This window comes from Acartia tonsa, chromosome 10 (genome assembly GCF_053477335.1).
Source record: "Acartia tonsa isolate MP-2025a chromosome 10, ASM5347733v1, whole genome shotgun sequence".
NCBI lineage: Eukaryota > Metazoa > Arthropoda > Copepoda > Calanoida > Acartiidae > Acartia > Acartia tonsa.
In genome coordinates, this window is record NC_137269.1 from 37,500,932 (window position 1) to 37,515,422 (window position 14,491).

General features: G+C 33.7%; 1 protein-coding gene across 1 annotated transcript in view; it reads left to right on the forward strand.

Annotated features, from left to right (window-relative positions):
• The window catches only part of Orc3 (origin recognition complex subunit 3), a 29,947-nt gene extending 23,199 nt beyond the window's left edge, over positions 1 to 6,748 (forward strand). Inside the window, exons 23-27 of the mRNA XM_080175217.1 lie at positions 463 to 597; positions 3,329 to 3,411; positions 4,060 to 4,142; positions 4,316 to 4,458; positions 6,673 to 6,748. Coding sequence (XP_080031343.1) covers positions 463 to 597; positions 3,329 to 3,411; positions 4,060 to 4,142; positions 4,316 to 4,458; positions 6,673 to 6,722 — 494 coding nt within the window. The 3' untranslated portion in view covers positions 6,723 to 6,748. The remainder of the gene's footprint in view (positions 1 to 462; positions 598 to 3,328; positions 3,412 to 4,059; positions 4,143 to 4,315; positions 4,459 to 6,672) is intronic.
• The last annotated feature ends 7,743 nt before the right edge of the window (positions 6,749 to 14,491 follow it).

Genomic DNA, 14,491 nt, shown 5'->3' on the forward strand with positions numbered 1-14,491 from the left:
GCAGGAGTAAAAATTCTCCCATGAAGCAGAGTACACCCATGGAATCACCAGCTGTTACTGGAGGTACAGGTAAGACACATGGAGAGACAGGCACCCCTGTATACAGAATAAGCAAGAGTAAAATTTCTCCCATGAAGAGACAGGTAGGCAAAAATTAGTTCATGGTGGTCATGCTGGTAACGAATACTTATTTAAGGAATTATTACAAGGTTCCTGGATCTAGCATTAACTTTTAACTTTTCTGGTTGCCGGCAACTTATCCATAATCCTTATGCAGTTATCCTGTTAAGAACATTACACTTCTCATTTAAATAACAAGTATGAATATTCAAGGTATAACCATTGCAGGACTTGAGAAATAAGGTACATCAACGAAATATAAAATAGTCTTGCTATAAGTTGAATATTTTTATTTAACTTAAGAAAAAAAATCTAATAATTTTTAATTGCCAATATTTTCAGGTGCTAATTCCGGAAGTGTTGGAGTAACTCCCCTTCTAGGAGCTTCTGGGAGTGTTGGAGTAACCCCTCTTCTGGGTGGGGTTGGGAGTGTTGGTGTTACCCCCCTTGGAAGTGGAGCCAATTCGCCCTATACAGGTTAGGATATTATTAATAGTAGTAGCGCAGCTACTATATGTATAACTAGCGGCTTCGCCCCTAGCCTCTAGGGGCTTTGCCCAAGAGGTGATAAAAAAAAATTATTGCGAGAGACCATAAAGGACCATGGAAATCTCCTTCAAAAAAAAAAAAAAAAAAAAAAAAAAAATGGGGGGGGATTTTTTGGTTTTTTGGGGGGTTGGGGGTGTCCCACCCCCCAAGAAAATAGCTTAAAACCACCACAGGACCAATAGGTAGATACCCTGAAGAGTAGAATCCGATCGGTTCAGTGGTTACCGAGATCTTAAGGGACAGACAGACAGACGGACGGACAGACGGTCAGACGGACAGACAGACATCGTCCTACTTTGTATTATAGATAAGGCTATGTCCGTCCGTACGTCTTTTAGTAATTGCAAGTTCTTTTAGTAATTAAACTACACTTCGTTGTTACTTCTCAAATTTCCATAATATATTATTAGAAGTTGTTTAGCTACATTTATTTAAAATGTCTCATTAAGTGATATATTATCTATAATACAAAGTAGAACGATGTCTGTCTGTCCGTCTGACCGTCTGTCCGTCTGTCTGTCTGTCCCTTAAGATCTCGGTAACCACTGAACCGATCGGATTCTACTCTTCAGGGTATCTACCTATTGGTCCTGTGGTGGTTTTAAGCTATTTTCTCGGGGGGTGGGACACCCCCAACCCTCCCAAAAACCAAAAAATCCCCCCCCATTTTTTTTTTTTTTTTCAAGGAGATTTCCATGGTCCTTTACGATTTTCGCAATTATTTTTTTATATCACCTCTTTGGGCAAAGCCCCTAGAGGCTAGGGGCGAAGCCGCTAGTAGGGATTTAAAGGGATAAGACAATGTCGATAAATTGATGTGCATCCGCAATGACTATACACAAATTACATTTAACTTAAATATCCAATTAATCAAAATTTGATAAAAGTCCTCAAAGTTATTAAGCCAACAAATAAGAAAATGATAATATTATAAAACTTTGGGAACTTGTGTAATAAACAGCCCAATGTCCCCTCCCTCTCAATTGGACAAAATTGTTCTTGTCTTTGTATTATAAACGTAAGTCTACACCAGTTAAAACAATTTCTATTTCACTTATTTTTGATATAATTTCAGGGTGATAGGGGACATTTAGTTGTTTATTACTCTAGTCCCCAAAGTTTTACGATAACGCTTTCTTATTTGTTGGCTTAGCAACTTTTATTGAATTTTGATTGGTTGGTTCATTAATTTGAGTGTTCAAACGTTTCAACCACTATTTTTAATTTATAGAAGGGATGATTTTGTTTATCATTGGGGATGTACATAAATTTGTTGGCCATTGTCTTATCCTTTAGATCCCTGTTATCTATTACTCATACCTTAAACAAAAGATAAGTAAAGTTGCAAATATTTCACAATGTTTATTTTTTTGCCAAATCTTGACAGCCACATATAACAGGGATCTAAAGGTATAAGACAACGGCCGATAAATTGATGTACATTCCCAATGATGATACACAAAATTACCCCTTCTGTAGATTACATTTAGTGGTTGAAATGTTAAGGCACTCAATTTAATGAACCAACCAGTCAAATTTCATTAAAGTCGCCAAAGTTGTTAAATCAACGAATATGAAAACGTTATTAAAATTCTTTGGGGAGTGGGGACTAGTGTAATAAACATCCCAATGTCCCCTTCCTCCCTGCTCATATAAAGCTTAAATCGAAAATCATAACTTTTCTAGGGTTGGGCCGGATATCCGATTTGGCCGGTTATCCGGCCATTTTCAATATCCGGCCAGTTATCCGGATATATAAACTATTCGGTTATAACCGGCTGATTTTTGACGCCGGATATCCGGTTATCCGGCCGGATACCGGATATTAAAACTATCCGGTTACAGGAGATCCGGCTGATTTTTGACGCCATTTTCAATATCCGGCCGGATATCCTTCCATTTTCGATATCCGGCCGGATATCCGTTAATTTGCCGAATATCGAACGTTTGCCAAATATCCGACCGGAACCGGATATCCGGTATCCGGCCTAAAAAGTATCCGGCCCAACCCTACTTAAAATCATAAAAAATTAACTGGATGTCTATAATCCAAACCGATTCCTAATAAGGTTATGTGTAAGTAGAATTTGTTAAGCACCCAAACTTGTTTTAAATGGCGACTTTGGCGCGGTTGCTGAGCCTTGATGTTTTATTATTGCAACATTTTGCTAAAGAATTTTTGTGATTATCATTAGTCACTTGAGCTATTTAATTAATTTTTTTCTGCGCATTTTGTTCTTGTTAGTCATGAAAAAGAGCAAATATATATTTCTGGTGTTTAAATTAAGATATTAATATATAGACAAATCTGATATTAACAATCAAGAAATATAATTTTCTGTGAGATACATATGTTTTTATGACAAGTGTATTTATAACAATGCGCAAACGGCACTTATAATCCGAATTTCGTAAATCCTCAATGATGACACATAAAATAACCCCTTATGTAGATGGAAATTAGTGGTTGAATTGTTTGAAGAACACTCAACTACATAAACCAACCCATCAAAATTCAGTAAAAGTCCCCAAAGTTATTAAACCAACGAATAATAAAAACTATATTATAAAACTTTGGGGACTAGTGTAATTAACAGCCCACTGTCCCCCCCTCCCTCCCTGTATGATTCACCATATTGTGTACCTTAATCTTGTTCAGGACGGCCTCTAGGACGCCTGGACAGGCTGAAGCTCCATGCTGGTCTTTTGGATGCTGCCCACCGTAACTCAATCCAACACCAGGCAACAATAACACATTTTGTTTTGGTAGCCTTTAGGGGCATAGCTGCTAGTTATGGATATATTATTATTTGAATAATACAACAGATTTTCTTGTTCTATAATAAAGTGAAACTCGAATACGGGATGAAATAACGATATCCCATACCCACCCATTTTCCCCTATTCCCTCCCCTCTCCTACTGGAAATAAGGACTGACCAATAAATGAGATCCATCTTAGCAACCTAAATTGATCACCCCTCTCTCATTTTAATTTAGTATTTTTACCCTGCCCAAGAATAGTTTTAAACCTTCTCAGGATCTATGAGAAGCTACCCTGTAAAGGAGAACCATATCGGTTCAGTGGCTAGCGAGAAAATTCGGAACAAACAGACAGTCAGACAAACGGCCATCCTGTTACTTTATTATGAGTAGGGTTGGGCCGGATACTTTTTTGGCTGGATACCGGATATCTGGCTGATTTAAAATGCCGAATATCTTGGTAACGTGGATATCTGTAAAATTACCGGATAACCGGATATAAGGCATTATAAATCAGCCAGATATCCTATATCCGGATAGTTTTAATATGCGGTATCCGGCCATAAACCGGATATTTGGCCAAACCCTAATTATAAGGATTACAAAATCTGTTATTTTGTATTACCAGCGGCCATTTGATGGAGTACGTAGCAGTATCATGAATATTCTTCACACAAACCTTAAGAAGTACCTGGAGCCCCCGACCACCAGGTATTTTCATATTTTTGTCTGATATGGCCTGTATGAAAACAATGTGTGAATACACATTATTGCACACTTCTTTTAGAATACTGCCATTTGGAAAGAAAATTTTCATTTATTATTGTTCTTTTTATTTATTTACACCCAAGAATAATAAATCTAAATTTAAAAATCTCTATCAGGCCGTTGCACGAGCTCTTCACCTTCAAGCGGAATGACGTGCTGAAGACCCGGCTGACGGGGGCACCCCGCGCGGCTCTCCACACAGCCCTGACAGATCCGTTCTTCTATCTGCACCACCCGGATCTCAAGATTGCTGATATAGGTAAGGGCTAAAGTTACTCTTAAAATTATCGGTAACCACCGCGGCGGTGAACGGCGGTTACCGATAATTTAAAACGTAACTTTATTCCTATAGAAGCTTAAATCCGAAGTTAGCTAAATTTTGGTCAAAGGGTTATCGAGTAACCCCGCCTCCCCCCCCCTTGTCCAGCCCATTCTTATACGCATCCTCCTTTTATAATTTGGAAACGCCTGTAAGTTTTTCAAGTCCATTTTTCTCAACAATTTAACTTTTAAAACCTTCAAAAGTAAAAAATAGAATTTGAAAAAAAAACTTTTGTTGAGTTTTTCTTGGTTTTAGGTCGGAGCCGGAGCCGCACCATAAATCAAACGGCTCCGCATACCGTAGAAAGTGGGTTTATTTTATTTTTGATGAACTCTCCCCTGATAGATAATTGTGAAGAATATTAATCTAGACACCCCCAGGAAAGTGGGGGACATTGGGCTGTTTATTCACATGCACTAGTCCCAAAAATTTTATAATAACGTTTTCTGATTCGTAGTCATAACAACTTCAGACACTTTTATTGAATTTTGATTAGTTGGTTCATTAAGTTTAGTGTCCCAACGTTCCAATCAGCAATTTTGTAATGGGGATGTACATTAATCTATCGTTCATTGTCTTATCCCTTTTTATTCCTGAGGCACCCCGCTACTTTGCAAAAGTGTATTTTTAGGACAAATCACGCTGGACAGTTCAATGCACTCCATTAGACATTACAATGGATATATTATCACTTGGATCTTACGCTAGATTTTCATGTTCTATAATAAAGTGAACTCTGTAGCGGGCTAAAATAACGATCTACCCATCCCCCCTCCTTTACCCCATCCCCTCCCCTCCTACTGGATTAACGGCCCGACCAATGAAAGCGAGGTGACAATTTTTCTCCTGTCATATTATCCAAGTATATTATACATCATATGACATTAGGGTGGCAGGGATTGTTACATGAAAGAACAATTTATCTTTTAAAAGTATATTTTCTCCCCTTTTTTTTATCTTTCAATGGCTCTTAAATTAATATACAATTCTTTCTTTTCCCTATTTACAGGCTTTATTACTTTTATTGAATTATGATTAGTTGGTTCATGAAGTTAAGTGTCTCAATGTTTCTACCACTAATTGTAATCTACAGAAGGGGTAATGTTGTGTATCATTATTTGGGATGTACATCGATTTATCTGCCAATGTCTTATCCCTTTAGATCCCTGGAAATTTCAAACAAAAGAATTAATGTAAAGAGGTAAGATTAATTGTGTTTTTTTTTTCATTTGCCTATTCTTGTATCCCTGGTACGACAGACCTTAAGATCAGGGATCTATAGGGATAAGACAATGGCCGATAAGTTGATATACATCCCCAATGAGGATACAAAGATAATCCCTCTAGATTACTAGGACAGATTGAAAAGTTTGGACATTTAACTAAAAGAAACAACCAATCAAAATTCAATCAAAATTCCCAAAGTTGGTTAGCATCAATAAAACATTATTATAAAACTTAGAGGACTAGTGTAATAAACAGTCCAATGTCCCCTCCCTCTCTGTCCTAAAACTATTAAGAAGAGTGCAGGATAGCTCACATATCAAACATATATTGCACAGTTTTTTTTGTAGCATTGCATCTCTACAAATAATTGATTGTTCTATATATATTTTTTGGGGGTCGGGATCATTTTCTATTGGGAGGGTGGGGATAGCCTCCCCAAAAATACGCCTCTAGGGGCCCTTAAGAGGGGAGAAGTCGATCCCATATTTAGATTGTAGTTTTAAAAAGGTTAAAAGTTTTTTGGGGCAGTTATATTTTCTAGGGTCGATTTATCTTGGAAGTGTGGTTGTACCCTTCCCCAAAATAGTTATAAACCTTCCCAGGACCTATGAGAAGCCTGCAGTGTTGCGGAGCCGTTTGATTTTTGTGCGGCCTAGGCTCTTCGGAGCCGCCTGTGGCTTCCAGTTACTTTTATATAACGATGATTTATTCTTAGTAGTGAGCTACGCTGCTTTTTAATCATTGTATGTAATCGTTCTTGTTTTTTATAGACATTATTTGGATTTTTAAAACTCTGCAACACAATTTATTTTTGTCTAGGCTGAAGAAGTATTTTTTTAATCTTTCCTTTATTAGTACAGAAGTTACTCTATGATTCATTTTGTTAATCAGTAACGCTATAGATTTATCTATCTATCTATCCAGGTGAAATCCCAGCTAGCCTACCATATTTATCTATCTATCTATTTAGGTGAAATCCCAGCTAGCCTACCATATTTATTTATCTATCTATTTAGGTGAAATCCCAGCTAGCCTACCATATTTATCTATCTATCTATTTAGGTGAAATCCCAGCTAGCCTACCATATTTATTTATCTATCTATTTAGGTGAAATCCCAGCTAGCCTACCATATTTATCTATCTATCTATTTAGGTGAAATCCCAGCTAGCCTACCATATTTATTTATCTATCTATTTAGGTGAAATCCCAGCTAGCCTACCATATTTATCTATCTATCTATCCAGGTGAAATCCCAGCTAGCCTCATATATTTATCTATCTAGCTTTTTAGGTGAAATCCCAGCTAACCAACCAGATTTATCTATCTAGCTATCTATCTAATTATCTATCTATTTAGGTGAAATCCCAGCTAGCCTACCAGATTTATCAATTGCCTACAAGCTCCATCTTGAATGTCCCAGGTGAGCAAATTTGGTCCTAGCATGCAAAGTGCCATTTTTTTTATTACAGGGGGCGGGGGTAAAAGGAGGGTTTTCGAAGGTTTGAGGAGAGTAATCCAATGTATTTTTAAATGTTGAAGGGGCTAAAATGAGAGGTTTCAATGTTTTAGGAGGTTAAACACCAATTTATGTCCATCCAATTTGTGTATTTTTTTTTTACATTTTTATAACACCGTTTTCCACTTACATTAAACCGAATAAACAACGATCAGAAAACGCTTTTATATCAAGTTACATTATCACTATTAGGGTTGGCAATCTGAATCCGGGATCCGGAATCCGCCCAATTTTTGACCAATTTTAGAATCCGTATCCGGAATCCGTGTTTAATAGCGGATTCGGATTCTTAATTGGTAGGCTGAACTTAGCGTCTTGAGTTTTTCTTTCAACTCCCCTTTTGTGAAGGCAAAGATTATTATCATTATACATAATATCTTTTAAAATCTGGTTCGATTCTCGGAAGTGAATTATAGAGAACACCAAGAACATTAATTTTTAGGACATATGTAGCACTTAAAATTTTTTAATTAAAGAAAGCCTTTTAAAATATTGCTAGAATCCGAAATCCGAATCCGGAATCCGCCAAAAATAAGAATCCCGAATCCGGTCCAAAAATTTGACAGATTGCCATCCCTAAGCACTATCCGTCCTCAATGTAAAAAAAAAGCGTTCAGACGTACAGATCTAAACTATTGTAGACAAACTTTTTTTTTATTTTTATTATATTAAAACTTTGTAAACACAAACAAAGTGAAGAAACTTGAATTTGTGGAATTTCAATTATTTTCACAATGTTTACTGTTGTTAAAAGCGAAGCTTTTCTATAATTAGGGTCGGTCAGCACGTACGGAACGGTTAGCTCTTTTCATTGATTTATACATGTTACAATTGTCACATCAATATCAAACTTTGCATGATTACTATAACAGAGTTTCATAGCTTCTCTTTTATGGATATTGTCATCCTTGTTTATAGACGCACTAAGTTAAATATTCACTTTAAATTTATAAGAAAATTATTGGTAGATAGATAGAAGCTTTAATAAAAAGGAGAACGATAACGGTTCAGCAGCTAGCGAGATCCTTCAAAACAGACAGTAAAAGCTTCCTACTTTGTAAAATAAGATTAATTGACATCATGAATAAGAACACACACATTCGGCTACTTAAGTAACATAAATGTAGTTTTTAGTACCACCTAAAAAAAACTTGAAGTTTGCTCAAGCTAACTGTGTTGACGCGTTTTAATGCTATAGTATTTCTTAGCAGGGAGAGTGGGGGCATAGGGTTGTTTATTACACTAGTCCCCAAAGTTTTAAAATAGCGATTTCTTATTCATTGGTTTAAAAACTTTGGGGACTTCTATTGAAATTGTATTTATTGGTTCAATGCGTTGAGTGTCCAAAGTTTTAATCTACTGAAGGGGTAAATTTGTGTATCATTATTGTTGATGTACATCAATTTAACGGCCATTGTCTTATCCCTTTATATCCCTGTGATTTTCTGGACCTCTCTGTCCTAATGTGTTTTTAGTAATGCTTCATAAGTATTTTAATTAGTCATTTTTCGTAATTTTTGTTTTCGTGTTTTAGGTAAAAATTTTAAAAATAGTCAAAAATTATAATCAAGGATCTAAAGGGATAAGACAATTGGCGATAAATTGATGTACAATGTGCATCCCCAATGATGATACACAAAATTACCCCTTCTGTAAATTTTTATTTGAGGTTGAAACGTTTGGACACTCAACTAAATTGAACCAACCAATTAAAATTCAAGGTCTCAAAGTTGTTAAATCTACGAATATATAAAATAAACGTTATTATAAAGCTTTGGGGACTAATGTAATGAACAGCCAAATGACATCTCCCTACCTGACTAAAATATAGGAATAATATGAAAATGTAAAGAATTTGAATCTCAGGGAGGGAGGGGATATTGGACTGTTTATTACACTAGTCCCCAAAGTTTTATAATAACGTTTTCTAATTCGTTGGCTTAACAACCTTGAGAACTTTTAATAAATTTTGATTGGTTGGTTTATTAAGTGTAGTGTCCATATTTTTTAACCACTATTTGTATCAATTTATCAGCCATTGTCTTATACCTTTAGAACCCTGATTGAATCTAGCCCGCGTCAAGATTTGAAGGGTAGTATTCAGGGTGACATGGATTTGTCTATGGATTAATAGTTATTTCTCGCATCGTATTATAAACGGCTTCCCGCGGATATAGAAAGTACAATTATGAGATAAAAACTAGTTTTTTTTAGCCCCGAGGTGCCAAAGGCACTGGCTAAAAAACTGGTTTTAATCTTATGATTTTACATTTCTATATGCGTAGAAGATTGCATCGTACAGAAAGTTCGTATTCATAATCCCAAAAAAGTGGGGTTATTTCAAGGGCGTTAAAATTCCAAATTTTGTGGGGGGGCCTATGGCAACCCGAATTTAATTTTTTTTTGTGGGGGGGGGGGGGGGTAATCTTTACATTATATAGGCAAGGACGTCCAAGCTTTTTATCTTTTAGGGGGGTAAACATTTAAACTTCAAAATTTTGGTTTTTATTTATTCTCCTTATAATATCGTATTGGTATAACCTTTTTTTTTATACCTCATACAATAATACTTCTTTTTGAGGTTAACAAACTTTAAAATTTTTTGGAGTTTAAAAGTTAAAGTTGGTCTTCTCCTGAATTTTAAAAAAGGTGGGGTCTGTTCCCTTTATCCCCCCTATGTAAACGCCCGTTTGGAGAGAAAGGAAGTAGTAGACAACAGGTGCAGATCATGGCGTTCATACATTTACCGTTAAATTAAAAAGAAAAATATAATAAATTATTAATTAGCAATGTTTTTTCTACATATTTTCATTTATTATTCAAATAAATCTTGTGAAAATTATAATTATAATTTTTTGGACAAAACCAGTCTCCTCTAAACTGAGAGTTCAGTTATTTTTTCTTAGCTGTAATGTATAAACACCTAATGTCACACTATGTCGTTATGATATTAAGTCCTTCACACATTTCTGCAAATTAACAATATAGCAAATGTTTATGTATCCTAATATTGAAAACAAAATATAAAAAGTTAAGAAATGTATCTATTATATTCACATATTGAACAATTGACAATATGTAATGAATATTTTCTGCTAAAGTTTATTGCATTTCATCTTCTTTTGTTGTCTTCTTTTATATTTAATGGAGTCTAGTTTTCTTAAACTAAATTATTTTTTGAGTTTTTGTAGAGCACATTTATTTTGTTATAAGAATGAAACACCATAATAATAAATATGAGTGACCTATCAAGTTTATGAGAAGTGCAAGTTAAGAGAAAAGCTACTCTATAATTCACCTTGCCAATCTTTTTGTCAGGAAAATATGCGTTAAAATACATAAATAAATATGTGATAAACATGTCTTGTCCTTAAACAGCATCCTCTAATTAATCAGTTTTGCAGCAAATTACTTAAAATTTTGTCAAGACTTTTCTATGGACTTTTATGTACGTTTATAATATATGAGAATTTATGGCAACATCCATAAAAGCGAAGCTCTGAAATTTTATGACAAATGAATATTAACACTTGTAGAGTGTCAGATCTGAATAAACAGAATATAAATGTAGTAAATGTAAAAACTTTACCGAACAAAATTGTATTAGATTTCTTGCAAAACTGCTTATATACAGAAAAATGTTTAAGGACATACTTGCATTTTTAGAACTTGATTTTAGAGAAGCTTTGCCTATAACATTGTACAAAGAAACGTTTCCTACAATATTATACGCCACGAAGTTAAGTTTAACGCGACCCATTATGTAGGTATAATGATTTATAAGATACAACAAGATTGAGTATTGGTATTCATTTCATTCAACAACAAAAATTTTTCCAAATTTTAGCAATAAATCGTTCAAATTATTAGCTTTTTAAATATAAATTGTTTACAATGATGAGGATTCGATATTTCTATATTCAATAGCATAAAACCTTCCCCAAACCAACACTACCATTTCCTGAAAAGTTGGAACGCCATTACAGCCCTTTACTAGACCTTTTGGGACATGAAACACTAATGCAATCTACTCTGCTTTACATACATTATTACGCACGTACCGACGTTTTTAGTCAGAGATATGTTGTGCTGCTCAATATTGCATTATTGTAAAAACGTCTTGAGCACATCTTATACTTGGAAGAAGGAAGAGAAATAATTTCTGGAAAACAGTGATATGACAATGGGCTATAAAATAATATCTCTAACCTATATTTATATTGGCCTATACTATCCTTTTTTGTCTGAAGCTAAAGATCTCAGAAAACTTTTCAGGAAAGAATTAAAATGGATTTAGGCTATTTTCTGACAAACAATAAGCTCCCCTAGTGGCTAATAATTATTACTTCATTTATTATGTCTTGGTCTTTATTACTTTATATATTGTTTTAGATTTCTCGAAAATTATTTTTTCCCACTGTCCAATCTAGGTTTATCGATTTTTGATCATAATTATTTTTGCGGGGGGAGGGGGTATAACTTTGTAGTCAATGGTTCTTTCCCTGTATTCCAGATTAAATGGGAAGAGTAAGAGCGCGTGACAACCAATTTTAATAAATATTTAGATAGATTCCCCTTCATATGTACATTGTACATATATACAATACTCCTAATATAAAAGTAACAGGATGTAGGGGAGTCTGTCTGTCTGTGTGTACTAGAGGATCACAATAACAACTGAACTTGTATGGTTCTTCTATACAATAAATCTTCGTCAACCTAGGTTGCAAACATGGAACTCCTGTGTTGGTCAGTTAGTTTATCCGTAGGAAGAGAGGGGATGGTGTAGAAGGAGGTTTAAGGGGTAATCGTCATTTTAGCCCTCTGCGTGCTTCACTTTATTAGAGAACATAAAAACATAATAATACATCTATTACAAATCCATATTCAGGTCTTTCTTAGAAAACTCTTCTACATTTCTTATTACAAAGCAAGATTAACTTGCAAAATATGTATAGGTAAAGATTGGACATATTTATATTTTACGTTGTTAATACTTCCAAAATAAAAGATTTTGTCACAATAATGACAGCTTGCAGCTATACCCCAAAGGCCTCTGGGGGCACTTGTATTGGACCCCATTCTTTTTAGTTTCAAACATAAATGTAAGATTATGGTACCCTCCCCCAAAATGGTATAAACGTTCCCAGGACCTATGCAAAGCTACACTGTAAAGGAGAACCATTTCGTATCAGTGGTTAGCGAGATCCTTCGCTACATACAAAATGCACCTTATCAATTTATACTATAGAATAAAAGCATACAATTTAAATTTTTGGTACATTGAAAATGTCTGTACAAATAATAGATATAAGTCATTGCGACCTTCTCTTAAGATAAGTTGAATCTCTCCAATTTCCCTCTTCCGTCTAGTTTGTATGTATGTACAACATTGGGGACAATTCTTGATTGTTTTTAAAAACCTACAGTTACAAGACAAGAGAAAAAGGAGAGAAAATACGAATAAAATAAACAAACGGTTATTAGTAAAAAATAATATCTAAGTTATTGTTGTGAACAAAAAACAAATTATTTTGACCAGAGAAAAAAACTGTAAATTGTTTTATTGATCTAATGTCTATTGACGGAGACTGTAAATAATTAAGGTTTTGACTTGAAAAGTTTTTAAAAATCTTGACTATTTGTAAAACTATTGCTTTAGAAAACCTATTTGTAAAGTAGTTGCGCTGCAGAAGGTAGAAATAATATTCGGTGAGAACTGTCCCTCCTATTTTTTATTGTAACTCCTCCCACTCTTTCACTCCGTCATAAAAACCCGAAGCTACTCTATAACTCAAGTGAGCATTCAAAGAGAATAACGTAAAAGAAAATTTAGTGACTTTTTATAATGAAGATGCGAAATAAAGTAAATAATTTGAATATAAATTCGTTGTTAATTTGTTGCAAATACTTCTTATATTCCTTATTGTACTCTTAATTTGAGATAGTAAGTATACCAAAACAAGCAGAACTCTACGTTATTCACTAACGGACGGATTAACCGACCAGATACAAAAAATGTGGCTTTTAAAAATTGCAGATATAAGAATTATTTAATTTAAATTTCGTATGAGAATAATAGTGTTTGGGTATATATAGTATGAAAATTAGCCTTTGATTGTTTAAGCTGTGCAATTATAGTAATATTCATCCTTGTTTTTAATTGTAATACTTTCTTGTTGTCATGAAACAGTGTTCTGACAATTAAATTTACTTAAATATTCTTTCTAAAATTAAACCAAAAAGTATGTTTCCATGCAAATAAGATATTTATACGATTTTATTTTATTGTGTCACAAAAAATATTTAAAATTTGAAAAAGGCTTTCATTTTATTGTTTTTTTTTGCATGAAAGTATTTGTATTTATAAAAAAAGAAAAATGTAAACTCTCATTGTTATACCATATCAACCCTTAAAATAGATTAGTAGATGTCAGTCTTATTGAATCAGATAATAATAATATAACATTAATTTAATTTGCTAAAATGTATAAACACTTATATATAGATACAGGAAGGATGTAGAAACATAAGTTTATTACCCTATTTTCAAGAAGATTTAATCAAGGATACCAATGTAAAAGTTAACAAAATATATAATTCTTTACAAAAACACACACACACACACACACTTACATAATATTGTCTTAGGTTAGGCAAATTTAGAGTTATAGGAGTTTCACAGAGATAGTCCGTCCCCAAATTAGAAACAATGGTAAATGATGGGATATGTAGGTATGAGTTAAAGCACACAAACTTTTGGTTTTTTTTATCTTTTCATTTAATCCAATTAAGTTGCACTTTAAAAAAGGTGTTGTATTAAATTTTGTACCTGATAGTATTAATCCTTAAAAAAATTTTATTATATGCAGCTGTTTGTAAATCTACCACACTCACAGAGTTCAGGGATAAGTAAATGTAAAAAAACATTTCTTAAAAACTTATTTCAAGCTTTAAACATAGAAATTTGCATAGTAAAGAAAATGTTGATTATGTTATTATTTGTTGTGATTATGTTACCATTTATTGGCATATACTTGTTTAATGTACTCTGAGATACTTTTACCTTTTTTAAGACTTTTAAAATATATATGTATAGATTGAACATTAAAAAACTTTAAAAATACCTTTAAATAATAGATTTATTCTTTAAGTAAAATTGAAATTTACTGTAGTAATTTATTTCAATATTTTTGATCAATTTGCGTATCATATTATTTGAACT